This window comes from Apis dorsata, unplaced genomic scaffold (assembly GCF_000469605.1).
Source record: "Apis dorsata unplaced genomic scaffold, Apis dorsata 1.3 scaffold_161, whole genome shotgun sequence".
NCBI lineage: Eukaryota > Metazoa > Arthropoda > Insecta > Hymenoptera > Apidae > Apis > Apis dorsata.
Window position 1 is genome coordinate 725,470 of NW_006263450.1, and position 14,134 is coordinate 739,603.

Genomic DNA, 14,134 nt, shown 5'->3' on the forward strand with positions numbered 1-14,134 from the left:
GTACATTGGTTTCATCGATCGATGGACCATTTTGAATTTGCTCGTTCATTTTCTCGTTTCGAAAATAACGCTGCTCTTGTTATCTCTTGTATGAATTTTCTTCCAGTTTTTCGTGATCCATTAGAAACATGCTCCGAGTATTTTGAAGCTTATAAAAAAAAAAAAAAAAAAGGATTTAAAGATCATTCGTGCAAAATTTTCTTTTTCGTCGTCTTTCATCGTTTACTTTTAATTACTTGATCAAGCTAGAAAAACTCGGATCTTTCTCATGGATCACGAATTGTGAGCGTTGTCTTCCGACTTCCACTTTCGATTCCTTCGAGTAACTTCATCCAGCAAGCGTCGTCTTCAAGTTGAATCCAAAGTTTCGATCGTGGAAAGCACGCAGGTGTCCTATAGCGACCCCTCTTCCTCCCTCGTTTCTAACGATCTCTCGCGATCCAATGCGAAAATTGGATATTTCGAAAGGTCAGATTTTTCGATTGGTGGTCGCGGCTGCAATGGATTAAAAAGAAGAAGAAAAAAAAAAGGAGGACAAATGGTGGGATCTTCGACGGATCCTAGATCCGTCCCTCTGTCCTTGCTTGAGCTACGAGTTTTTTGATTAATCGAAGACATCTAGGAGATCCTCGACGCCCCATCCGGACCGCTCTTTGCCTTCTTTAATCCTTCGTCGGTTCGAATCTGAAATCGAAAATCGTTCGTATGATTAATTATACATATATATATTTCTTCTCGAGACATCGATTAAAAAACGATACGATATACGTATGTATCCTTAATATCTCGTTCCACGACGACACAGAAGAAAAAAAAATAGATCTCGGCAAAAAAAGAGGTTAAATAATAATCGAACAAATAAATAACAATGACGAGATATAAAAGTAAAAAAAAAAAAAAAAAAAAAAATTCTGTTCCATCCTCTCCTCAAATCTTAAAACCAGTTCAAATCTCAGATCTTCCTTCCAACCACTTCTCAAGCTCGTTTGCCACTTTTGCTTCCACTGCATCGAAGCAAGGAATCGTGTCAGGTTAGATCGGCAAAGAGCCGTGTCCAAGAGCATGAAGATCTCGGCTACCACCTCGCGCCGGTTTCTCGTGATAATCGGGGAAAAGGAGAACGATTCTTGGCGGTCGAACGAGCAGCCCCGATAATCGACCCTCCGAGCGTACCAATAATTTGACGTAATTTAATAAACGCGACCCTCGCGTTCGTCGTACGTGCGCCGGGTCGCGCGACTATCATTACCGACAGTTTGATCGTATCTGGCCAGTGCGTAATGACGATGCACCTAGTCCACGCCAGGCCGGTGTTCACCAGTGCACGATCATCGGTCATGCAAATTGCCGATGGAGAGAATCTCGCGGCCTGCCCTCCGCGATACCGTCCATACTTGCGCGATTCCACTCCTTCACGTGGGAAACAATGTATTCCTGGGGAATTTCTAGATGGCGTATTCGCAGATGGCGCTGATTCCCCGGCCGTTGAAAATGGAGGTTAATAAACGGGGGGGCGCTAATATATTTCACAGTTGAATGTATCGAGAGTTGTTATAATAATTTTAGGGGCCCGATAACTGGGGGTGTAAAATATATTTTGAGAGTGAAATTGTCGACGAGCGAAGATGAGTGGATCCCGATGAGTTGGTAAAATAATTCTGGGGAATTCTGGACGATAACGATGAGAATATATTAAAGGGAGTTAAAAGTTGTTTTGCTAAGGAGAACGGGTTTCTTCGAAGGTTATTAAAGTAATTCTACAGGTTGATAACTGAAAGGTGCAAAGGGTATGCTCGAGGAATAAAACTCTGGAAAGTTTGTTTTCACTATCGAAATATCTCGGGAGTGCGAATCTTTTTTCATCCTAAGAGACGATTCGAAGTATTGCGGTTAAGTAGATTCGTGTAAATTTTTATTTTGTTTCGAACTCGGTTTCTTTAATCGATCCTTATAAGAGAGGATACTCGAACTTTCTCGAATTTTCGATTCTGACGTTCATATTGTGCCGCCACTCGTATATTGCCGCGCACCAATCGGCTACCGCGATGGCCACAGGCCGACTCGTTCGTAATTTCCTTCGGTGCCATAATAAACGGCCAGACGGACACACCAACTATCCCTATACTACTCGCTCATATACACGCGTCGTGGAGATGCTTGTACTATGGTTTGCGGCGCTTTACGCTCCGTTTGAAATTCAATTGAAACATCAAGAATTTTAATGGCGGTCGTGGCGTTAAAACGATCGCTTTATTATCGACCGAGGATGACGATCGAATTAATAATGAATTACGACGATTCCTTTTTGCGAATGTGGATCGTTATCGGAATGATTCATGCCGAGGTGAGAAAGCCTAGGCGAAAAGAGATGAGAGATTCGTTCACGGTTATTATTCGAATTATTTATCCGATAACGAAGGAGAAGAAGAGCAGGTTACCGTACCGACTGTGCAATGTCTTTATTGACGCCGTTTTATAGAACTGGTAATTAAAATCTCTCGTTTATTGCCACGTAATACCAGAGGCGCAATAACGCGCCTTCAATAACGGCAAATAACGCCTGCAGGCCTCCACTTATCCGAATCGACGTGAATTATTTCTAATGTGAAAATGTTTTTTATGTATAGGTTTAAAACGTTAACAAGAGAATAGATTAATGCACACACTTGGAGTTTCGATTTTTCTCCTTGAATTTTCTTCGAATCGATACTACCACAACACGCCCTCGCCATCGTCGTCGTTTCATTCTCGCCCATCGCCTCCAACGTCTCTCGGTTTCTAGAGACGAAGAATACACTGGGAAGAGTTACGAGCCTTCAGACTGATTATTAAGCCCCGAAGATTTAAAGCGCCGCTTTGTATACCTGGCTGGCGCGGCGAACGAAATTCATTTAGCGATCGAACAACTGCGACGAGCTCGACGTTTTAATCAATCAAACGGGTCAATAGCATCTCTCTCCCCTCCTTCGTCCATCCTCCTCCATCTCTCGAATCTCCGTTATCTTCCATTCAACGAGGAATCGTTCCGGTCTCAAAAGAAAAATAAAAATAAAATGAAATAAAATAAGATTGGTTTCGATACAAAGAGAGAGTGTACACGCTTCTCCACTTTTATTTTTTCATGCTCCCTATATAACAAACAAGTTTCGTCAGTGGTTGCAACTTAAACGAGCCAAGTTTAAACAACGTTTATCCTCGACAAACCGAGGCAATAAATCTTATCAGATGGAAACGATAGTACGCGATTTGATTGTCCACGAGAGTAGGGACTAATAGAGCGGTGTGCGTAGAAAAGAAGCAAGACAAAGGGATTCAAGGTCGCCGGTTCGCGAAACGGCAATTCGAACGAATAAACGATAAATCTTGCGGTGGCTGTATCGATGCCGCCCCTATGTACAATGTTGTCGGTTGCGGTATATTTGCAAATTATTTATCACTCGGGACGGTACGCGGCAATTACAAGAGCCGAAGTTGAGGCACGATAACCGTGCGAAATTCATGCGGTCGAGGTCTTACCGTGGCTATTAATAATCGTAAACGATCATTAATTTTATGCTCGATGTTAAATCGAAACTGTCCATTTTTCTTTTTTTCCCTTCTCGAAGGCGGACGAGAGAAGGATGGTTGAAACCTTATCGAGGACCCCATCGATGATTGTTCTAAATTTAAATTGTACCGATTTTTACGCGACGAAGAATAACTCGGTTTGAAAATATAGGGAATTTTTCTAAGTGAATTCTGTTCACGGTGCGAAGGATCCGCAAAGGGGATTCCAAGGAAAGTTTGAACTACAGTTCCAAGAATTTCTTTTCAACGGGATATTTTCGTCGAGAGTGAAAAGAAACCGAGTTTTGCAGCTTTCGCGGTCTTTTATTGCAAGAAGGTCACGACGTCGTGCGAATGACACGAGCTGCCGAGCGTGGTACGCCACACGTTGGAACAAAAACCCTTCTGCGTCGTGCGTGCCCGCACAATGGACGTGCATACGTTTATTTTTTTTCTGCGACTATGTTGCTACCACGGCCTGTAACGAAAAGAAAATTACACCTTACGAGTTCGTCGAAAGGCAATTTGAAATTGGCACGAGTTTCAGAAACAACTTGGAATCATTAATTCCAATATTTTCTTTTACGTATCGCCCCTTACCGTAACGCGTGACGAAAAGAAAATTGTATCCCGCGATTCTTGCTCTCGTTGTGCAAGAAAGAGAGTTAATTTAAGATTTGTGAAACACAATTTCGAAAATAATTTAATTTCCAAATCGCAATTTTTATATATATACAATTTTTCGCGTGTATTTCAATACGAATTTTAAACAAATAATTTCCAAGAAGGTTTCTCGCATGTTAGAAGGAACGTTTGCTCAGTGCACGTGTACTTTTCGCAAAGGTCGGTGCCGCGAGCCGGCCATCCGTGTGCAGAGGTCACCGACCCGGACCCCTTTGCCGGCCCAGGATTCGCCAAGGGGGCCCAAGCCGGGCTAAACTTTCGGTAATGAACCCATTGTTGTACCTGCCACCGTTTATCATGCTGAAGACGCGCCAACCAAACTTCCTCCGTCCACAGAATCTCGCTGAATCAAGCCCTCTGGATTTACTTCTCGCGATAAAAAAAATCGAAATGGAAAATATATTTCGTACGAAACGATATTTTGCATGAAAATGTAGAAGACAGCAATCCTTTAACTTATTCTCAAAATCTAAAGATTTGTTCGATATTTTCTTTTTTTTATCTCTCTACATTCTAAAATTATAATTTTGAATGTTTAACAAATCAGAAGTTTAATGGTGCATTTTCTTAAAAATTAAACGCTATATAGAGTATTAATATATTCATGGAATACTTTTGAAAGCTCAATTCTACAGATTCTAAATAGAATATTTATGCATTTATAAAAATTTCCAAAAAATATAAAATATTCAAAGTATAATATTTATTATATTTGAACAATCATACTCGCGATAATTTTATTTCACATAAAACCATAGTTTTATAAGCAAATTTTGCATCTATTTTAATGTTGCACGAATATATTAGCACTCTGTAGATCTTATAATTTTATAAAATAAATTGTGAAAATTTCTTACATTTTATAATTTTTGTTAAAATACCTTATTTTTATTTTCAAATAATTCCGTGCCTTTGCTTTCCCTTTATCCTTTTGCTTTACATTGTTCTCGACTTTCAAACCGTCGGCCTCGGAATGCGACGAATCCTCGAAACGCGTGGAAACATTTTCAAGATTGCAACAGAAAAGAATTTAGAGGGAGGGAACGTTTGAAAGATTTCGAAAACAAAGAACGGTTAGAGTGGCCCGTTTCCGTTGGGGCAGCTGCAGAAGGCTTCATAAAGGAGGCACCTTTATTGGCAGTCGACGTCGTCGCGTGGCTACAAAGAAGGCACGGTGCAATCGAGCCTTGAAGAAAAAAAAGAAAAAATTCGGCCCCGCCATTGTCCCAGTGCTGAAATGCCCTTACGCTCCGTGTATGAATATGACTATGATGATACCCGCAGCGTGGGTCGCTTTGTTCCTCCTCGTCGCTCTGTCTTACCCCGCAATGGCGTAGGATTCGCGCGTCTACCGCGAAAATTGATCGCAGCTGACGCTTTTTCCCATTTAACGTATCTTTTAATCGTATCCCCTTTGTCATCACCTCTTCGATTCCCATACAATAGGAAATACAATAGGAATTTTTACATGGGGATCGTGGTTGCAAAATTCGATAATAACAATAGTAATTTTACGCAATTATTTTAAAATGGATTCAAAAAAATTGTTTACGATTTTATTTCTAGATATAAAATTCTTTCTATAGAAAAGAAGAATCCGAAGAAATGTTGTTTCGAAAAAAAGTCGAGGATATATTTCGAGATAAAATTTGACGCGAGGCGGGCGTAAAATCGAAGAAAATTTGTGGAACGACGGTGCCTCAAAATTTGCACAGTGAGAAATATCCTCGACAAATTCCTAAAGCTACGAGACTACAAGCTCGAAATAGCTTAGAGGAGAAGGAGGCTCAAATTCCAGACAGGCAAATGTCGGCCAGTGAAATTTGCACGTCCCACCTCCGGGGAGAGTAACGCTTGAAGAACGATTCGTGGTTCAACGACCGATCGTTTGCGAAGCCCTTCAAGCCTGGCAGCCAGTCGGACGTCATATCTTAGCCACGATCGTCTCTCGAAGGAAACACTTCTTCGCTTTGGGATTCGCTTTGCACCGAACACGCAGCTTTCGTCTTTCTTCACCGGTAACACCGGCGTTCATCTTTCTTCATCTCCCTTTTTCTTGTCCACCAATAACGTTGAAACCCCGGGATATTTCCCCATGGGACGTTGTCGGTTCTCATAAAGATAGGTCTTAACGTAATATCGCTTGTGTAAACTGGCGTAAACTAGCGTAAACGAGCGTGACGCGATTGCCAAGCAAAGTGGTTCCCCCCTACTCGATCCCTCGCCAAGTCCTCTTTGGCCATTTTGGTGAACTGTCGCGCGTGCCGCTTCTCAACACGTTGAAAGTTAAATTTTCTTCAAAAAATTGTGCGACCAGTAGCGAATCAGTACGAATTCGAAGTAAAATTTGACGAATTGGAATTTGAAACTCTTGGAGGTCGAAAATTAAATCTTCTTTGGCTGTGGACAGGTAAATGAATTTAGATGTAAATCAAATGAAAATAAAATTTGACGGAGAATTTAGAATTAGAATTTTTTGGAAGTTGAGTATTAAGTTTTGTTCTTTGAATGTGAAGAGTCAAGCAAGTAATTTTAGCAGAGTAAAAATTTCTTGAAAATTGAATTTCCTCCTTTTTGAAGGAGTATTAAGTTAAGTGTGAATTAAGTAAGAATGAAAAACCTGGCAAGTTAGAAAATAATGAAATTATTCGAAGATTCTCGAAGAGAAATGTATGATGCAGTTAGCAAGTAGATACTTAATATGGGTAATTGCAGTTTTTCGCAAAGTTTTTCTGTCGTGACCGACCATAACGAGCAAAATAAAGGAGCACGGTGAGAATATTCCGCATTTGCAGTGTCTGGAACGAGTTAGCTCGTGGCCACGGCCTTGTTTCCCGATCAGAGGTCATACAGGAAGTCCTTTTGCAGAGTTCATACCCATAAGTTACCTCCTCGGCCTTTGTCGCGGTCTCATGTACCGTTCTCCACCATGTTATGCTACTCACCCGTACTAATACGTTGATCTTAGTTAAATCTTGTCCGCTTATCGAGAATGAAATTCGTGGGAAGAGTGTAGCTTGGGGCTCGGCCACATGGAAAAATCGAGCTGTAAAATCTTTCTTTCCTGTTCGAAATTATGTTTGGTATCCTTGGAACCTGTATATATATATATATATTTGCTCGTAAAAAAAATTCTGAAGCCAATACAAGATCGATTTTTACAATTTTACAATTTACAAAATTAAAAATTGTCAAAAGAAATTCATACTTTCAATTATTTATTTTTCGGGTACGTAAATAGATCTTTGAAAAAAGTTAAATTGTTACAAGTTTCATATTTGCAACAATTTTGCGATACAGATGACAAAAATGACAAAAGTGAATATTCTGCTACACCGAGTTGGTATTTTTACTCGAGAGGAATTCTAATCGTGATATGTATTTACATATGGAAAAGTTGCTGGTGGAAGGCTCATCGCCATTCCAATAAAACCGATAAATTCAAATCAGGAGGAAGGAGCAAATACGCTGCGAAGCCGCGTAACGGTAACGAGTCGCGAGTCCAGAGGTGTTCAAAGGGACATTCAAAGTAGATCCAGGTTGTCGAAGGGGGAAAATGTAACAACAAATGGTACGGAACGAAAGAGTCCAACTGCATGGCACGTGCACGTAGGCGAGTATCCAGCTATCTTTCGACCGCACGTCGACCATGTCTTTGCTCCTCGAGCTGCACAAGCTGTACAAAAGCGCATTGTTGCAATCGACAACCCAAATCACTTCGCTCTGCTCGGTTTGCCCCCTGTCCACCGTGAAAAACCCCGAATTCCAACAACTTCGACTGCATTTGGTTTTTTTTCCCCGTGATCAAACATTGGAAGACTTAAATCAGTGCTTCTCAACCTTATTTGAATCATGATTTATTTCTACAGTTCATGAATATGCATAATAGATACTCTATCTCTATCTCTAACATGTCTAAATTTGAACATGCATATCAGTTAATCAAGTTTTGAAAATTGCTCTCTTGTGTCGCTTCATAAGAAAATATAAATATAAATGGAATAATGAATAAGAAAGAATACCCTTAAAATTTGTATATCCAAGTTTGAAACACTCTGTATGCAGATATCATATTTAGCACGCGCAACCAACCATCATTCCTCTTCCTTTCCTTTTTAGGCTAGTGCAATTTCATTCTGTCATCATCTTATTGGATAAATTCTTTTTTCTACACAATCAAGAAGCCCTTTGTCATTATCTTTTTCCTTCGATGACAGATCCTGACAAAATATAAATCTTGAATCTTTCTCGAAATAAATTATAACAAATCACTATGCACATCACTATGTAATACAATCAACACTAGGATTTTTTAAATTACATATATAACTCTATAATTTTCTATAATTATAATATTCATTTTATATAAATTATAGTAATTATATTTAATTCCACTTTGTAACTTCTATTTTCACAAACCTCTCAAAATCTTCTAGAAGAGAGTAGTAAGCAAGATGGCGAACGTTATCGATGAAAATCGTCACGTATCGATTGCGTAGTTCGATTCGATCTCAATGATGAAATTTTCGCGCATACCTTCGCACGGGTAATTATTATCGTAGCGGATCAAGCACGGTATCGATCGGTATTAATTAACCGGCGCGCACTTTCACTCGGTGACCTTTATAATCGACTGAGCGCAATAGACGACCGGCACAATTTATCATTGTCGCCCGGAGAAAACTTAATTGGCGCCGGTGCAACGTATATCCCTAATTGATTTCGAGCCATCACGTTCCTCTAAGGCCCCTATAGTTGCGTAACCAGCTCAATCGCGATCCTTCGTGATTTCCGCAGGTGTTGCGGTCAACGTCTGTTTCGCGGCAACGGATAACGAGGAAGGTACACGTTCAAATAGATACCGATAGAAGGTATCAGAAAGTATTTGCATCACTTTGCACTTCTCCTTTTGGCGCTCGTGTACCGATTAGCCTTAGCGTTTAAAAGCACATCCTGATCTTGATATAAAAAGTTGATTTCTTTGATGTAAAAAGGAAATGATATGCACGAACTTAAGTGTGTGTTGTTTTTTCGTGTAAGGAAATTGTTAAATGGTGATAAAGTAAATTTTTCGAAGTAATAAAATAGAATAGAACACTCGAGAAATGCACAAGCTTGAAAGTGTGGTTATGTTTTTTGGTGATAAGAAATATCATTGAAAAATGTTTTTTGAGTTAGAATAGACGTTATTGAATGATTAGAAGATTAAAAAGATGCATAAATCTACACATTTGGCAATGAAAGAGGTTATTAAACTTCTTATTAAGTGTTTGAGAAGAACTTCGGTATATGGTGTTTTTTGATGATGAGAAAGATTGTTAAACAATACTTCAGAGCATGAATTTTTTTAATTAGTAGGAATATTGATGGTTGAATATATTTATGATAAAATGATAGAATGGAATATGTATTTGGTTTTGCAACTGATCAACATAATTGATAATTCGTTTCTCGAATCAACGGGTTCGTATCGTTTATTTTCAGGATGGCGCGAGCAGTCAAAGGTCTCTGCACGATTTGCATTGCCACGCATGCGAGGGACTCGCGTATTTGCAAATATAATTGCACCGGTTCGATACGCGAGCTTTTTCACCCGGGCTGACCTCGATCGCATACAGGATTATTACAGTGATTCCTCGATCGAGGTAATTAATTCCGTTCTGTTCGACGATATCTTGGAAAACGGTTCTTGGTGGTCGATACTTTCGTGAAGAGAATAATTCGATTCCTTGAAGATCGACTTTGAATTACAATTATGAGAAGATTACTGATGCCAATTTCTAGAAACAACACAGGTAAAACAAATTTTTCTGCTTTCGAATTAAACTTTCATACATAAATAAAAAAATTATCATCTTTTTAATTTTTATTCATTAATATTTTAGATTCATAAACAAAAAAAACAAACTCTTTATCTTATAAGAACAACTATCTTATTCGCAGCTTAGAATTAACCTTGATCTATTCTACATAGATACAGTAGGATCGAAATTGGAGAAATTAGCAAGACCGTTTCTCATCGATCACGATATTCAATTATCTACACCACGTACGTGTTTGCCATTATCTCGAACATGGTTGAAACACGAGTTACATGGTGGTGTACAAATTCGAAACGGCAGTCCGGCACCGAGGTAGTCGGACCACCCTGTACATAAATAGAAGGAGGCACTACGACGTGCGCGTACGAGCGGTCCGTCCGAGTTTCTACGTTCTCTAGAGCGGCGAAGGTCACAGTTAATCGACCGCGAGATACATAGTCACTCTGGTTACACCGAGAAAAGTAACGACTAGTATAATTGCGGCCCTTCGTTTCCGTTTCGCCAACGTACCGGCAACGCACAATTTCCACCGGCGAAACGATCGAGCCTCGTACTATCGTTTTCTGTCGAACGCAGATGGAAAGGAAAAAGAATAAAAAAAGAGGGATGGAAAAGAACCGAAGAGAAGCCCTCTCTTGAAGGATTTTATATTCCAAATACAGTACGATTCTTTATTTTTGTGGATCGAAAATGGAAATCTGTGAATTAGGAAATTCTTGGATGAAGAAAAAAAAAATGAAAATAGAAAAAAAGTAAAGAAATGATAAAATAGAGAAAAGACCAAAGGATGGTTTTCTTAAAATTTCAAAATTTCTTCGTACGTTTTTTAATCTAAAAAGAAACGAAAGTGGAAACTTGTGAATTGGAAAGATTTGGTTTCGAAGATAGAGAGGAGAGGAAGTTGTTTATTGAAGAGGCGAATAAGGAGGAGGAGACGAGGGAAACGGCACCGTTATCGATACTCATTTCTTCATGGAAAAATGCTCGTCCGTTTTAATACTCAACCGATGCGCAAACCTTACTTAAGGGAAATTAGTTTTTAATTCTTAATATAGGGGACATTTTAAATAAGGAATCGAGTATCCATATCCGAGAAGCTTCGATTTTAAGTATCGTCAATTATATTCGATCTCGAGGTAAAAATCTTGACAATATATTCATATTTTATTATCGTTGCGAATCGTAGACGATAATAATTCTATTATTTTATTACTATTCAAATATATAACATTATTCCTTTGCGGATGAATGCTGTCGTTACAACAGCGTCAAAATTATAGTTAAATAAAATTAAATTAAGTTTCACATAAAATGTTCAATTAGTAGTAATCAAACTTCTCATAAAAATATATATTTTTTCTTCTTTCTAAACTTCTCCTCGTTTCACGTACGTAGAATATCCCAGATCTGCAAAGAATCAAAACTTGAAATAGCACTCGTTCGCAAAGGATTAAACTCTCTCGATCCCTGACATCTCCAATATCTTCTTTCAATCCAAACCTTCCAATCCAATTCATTCTCTCTTACGAAACATCTCTTCACGAAATATCTCTTTACGTCAGAAATTCTCGTAGATCAGCCACGCCAATGTCGAGACGAACGAGCACAATTCCCGTGGCCGGAAAATCGATCACCGTTAGCGCCGTGAACGGCGCTGGTTCGTGAGGCTGAATCGTATATGCCTGTGCCGATTCGTATATACGTGAGAGAGGATAACGATAACGGGAGTGCAACGCCTGGGAAAACGAAGCGAGCGTTCGTTCGTCTTCCGTGAGATGCGGAGGCCTGCGACGGTGTAATACAATGTTATTTATTTACCAGCCGAGAGAGTTACCGATTAAAGCGATCCCATGCCCTGCGGCCAATCGCGCTATTCGATGACGATCCTCTCTCTTTCTCTCTCTCTCTCTCAATCGGTTCGTAATCGGTTCGCTTAGTTTCTCTATAGTGGCTTTTTTACCGCGATACGGATAGAAACGGAAGCTCGATGAGACCTATTAATTCGCGTCTAACATGCTCTATGCGGTCACGGGAATCTCGAGATTCTAGGCATTCTGATTACTTTGACTTTTAAACGGCCTCTGTTAAACCGTTTGTCGATCGAATTATCTTTCGATCTGCGATCATTCGTGCGTGACTTTTGATCTAATTTTCGAAATTTCGGAATGATTATTATCCTTGGAATTCTTTTTATCGTATAATAGATTAACTGAAATATTGATTTTTTACAGGGGAGATGGGATAATGGAAGATTTAATCGGCGATTCATTAATGTGAGATCTGCGATCACTCGTACGTGATTTTTGATCTAATTTTCGGAATTTCGGAATGATTATTATCCTTGGAATTCTTTTTATCGTATAATAGATTAACTGAAATATGGATTTTTTACAGGTGAGATGGGATAATGGAAGATTTAATCGGCCATTCATTAATGTGAGATCTGCGATCACTCGTACGTGACTTTTGATCTAATTTTTGGATTCTTGAAAATGATCACGATCCGTGGAATTTTCTTTTTTCTGCGTGGTGTAATAAATTAATTGGAATTGAGATTCGAACAAAGAGATAGATCGATTATCGATACATCAGATATTCGTCACAAAGTTTTCTCAGACGTTATTATGAACCCGAGGAAAAGGAATAAAATCGATGGTAAGCGTAAAAAAACATGGCGGATGCGGGGTTCGCCGGCAATTAACCGCGCGTGACGTTCTCGATATCGAAACGAGTAAACGGGTTGCTAATGTTCCGTAGGATTTTTATGATCACGCAAATAGTTTACGAGGCTCTCGTGCCCCGGTATCGAGGCACGTTCGAGCGAATCGCGTTGCCGCAATGCACCTAGCTCGGATTCGCTCTCACGCGGCGCGCTTACTCGCCTGGAAAATTATCCAGTAACCCAGTGACACTGTGAGAAGTGGCGGAACCTTTCGTCAATCGCTGCATGTCGATACGTGACGCCTCCATTCCTTTCTCGAGATCATAGATTTGAGAGATTCTTTGTCGAAAGTTCTTCATCGAAAATCGTTCCAGCGATCCAACTCTATAGAACAGTCAATGGAAAAGAATGCCAAGAAAGAGATTCTTTATGGTCATGATAAAGTTGATATTGAAAAAAATGAGACTTTTCTTTGAGAAAAGAATTTGCTCTCTTGCAGATGGAATGATAGAAATCCAAATGATAGAAAAGGTATGATGTGAACAGTTAGAGAAAATGTAAAAGTGAGAAAGAGTCAGAGAGAGATCTTTATAAACTTCTGTATGAAGTGATTGAAAGATGTTATAAAGATATATATTACAATTTCTAAACAAATGAAGATATGAGAAATATTCAAAGAAAAAAGTGAGTTTACTATTAGCCTCTTGCTAATGGAATCTTCAAGTATAGAAAGGAGAACAATATTCAAAAAGACATAATTAATAGGCAATTAGAAGAAAAAATGTGGAATGAATGAAGAAAGTGTTTATTACTTGAATACCAGTTATATCCTGACAATGTAATTTTACAATTCTTAAAAAGTACACTTATACTTTTTTTTTTACGCATAATACTGTCTATTAAAAATTGAAATTGAACATAGATCAAATTCTTTTCAGGATAAAATACGCCATACATCTTTTCCTGGATAGATAAAGAAATTTGTGGATGCGTAGGAAAGGCAAGAAAAGGAAGAAGATCGGCATTCTACGCGTGTCCCCGGTCACGCCAGCAGATTAAGTTAATACCCTTGAGATCGTATCATTGGCAAACGAGTGTTGCGCGGATGGGAACAACCTGACGAAGGTCTCGCGGCACGGTGTCACTGGGTTACTGGAAAATTTTCCAGACCAGCAATCGCGACACAGGCACAAGCCGTGGCTGGCCGCCGACATTCCATTCACGATCGAACCTTTAACCGCCGTTAATTGAGTCGCAACCGTGTCGAACACGTGTTTCCCTTATTTTAAATTCAATCACCTCGATCTTCGATTAAGACTCGCGCTATCTTTGCATCCAGTCATGTTTGCGAGTTGTCAAAGAAAAAAAAAAAAAAAGAGGAGGAAATTTTGCGGTAGGACAAGAGATGAAAAAAAAAAAT

The 14,134-nt window shown here is 39.3% G+C and overlaps 1 protein-coding gene and 3 long non-coding RNA genes across 5 annotated transcripts in view; 2 read left to right on the forward strand and 2 right to left on the reverse strand.

Annotated features, from left to right (window-relative positions):
• Positions 1-503: 503 nt before the first annotated feature.
• Positions 504-14,134, reverse strand: part of LOC102677840 — a 201,744-nt gene continuing 188,113 nt past the window's right edge. The window contains exon 5 of the mRNA XM_031509497.1: positions 504-684. Within this exon, the coding sequence (XP_031365357.1) occupies positions 619-684 (66 nt within the window). The 3' untranslated portion in view covers positions 504-618. The remainder of the gene's footprint in view (positions 685-14,134) is intronic.
• On the reverse strand, positions 6,276-8,544 carry LOC116185321. The gene is made up of 3 exons (XR_004150148.1): positions 8,253-8,544; positions 7,176-7,326; positions 6,276-6,630 (listed from the first exon to the last, which is right to left on the reverse strand). It is a non-coding gene; the product is annotated as an uncharacterized LOC116185321 (long non-coding RNA).
• Positions 9,128-10,650, forward strand: LOC102677744. Its single transcript, XR_004150145.1, has 3 exons — positions 9,128-9,292; positions 9,715-10,025; positions 10,116-10,650. It is a non-coding gene; the product is annotated as an uncharacterized LOC102677744 (long non-coding RNA).
• LOC116185320 lies at positions 10,845-13,166 on the forward strand. 2 transcript variants are annotated; one of them, XR_004150147.1, is made up of 3 exons: positions 10,845-11,188; positions 12,447-12,707; positions 12,810-13,166. It is a non-coding gene; the product is annotated as an uncharacterized LOC116185320 (long non-coding RNA). The 2 variants fall into 2 exon arrangements; XR_004150146.1 differs by having other exon boundaries at positions 12,447-13,166.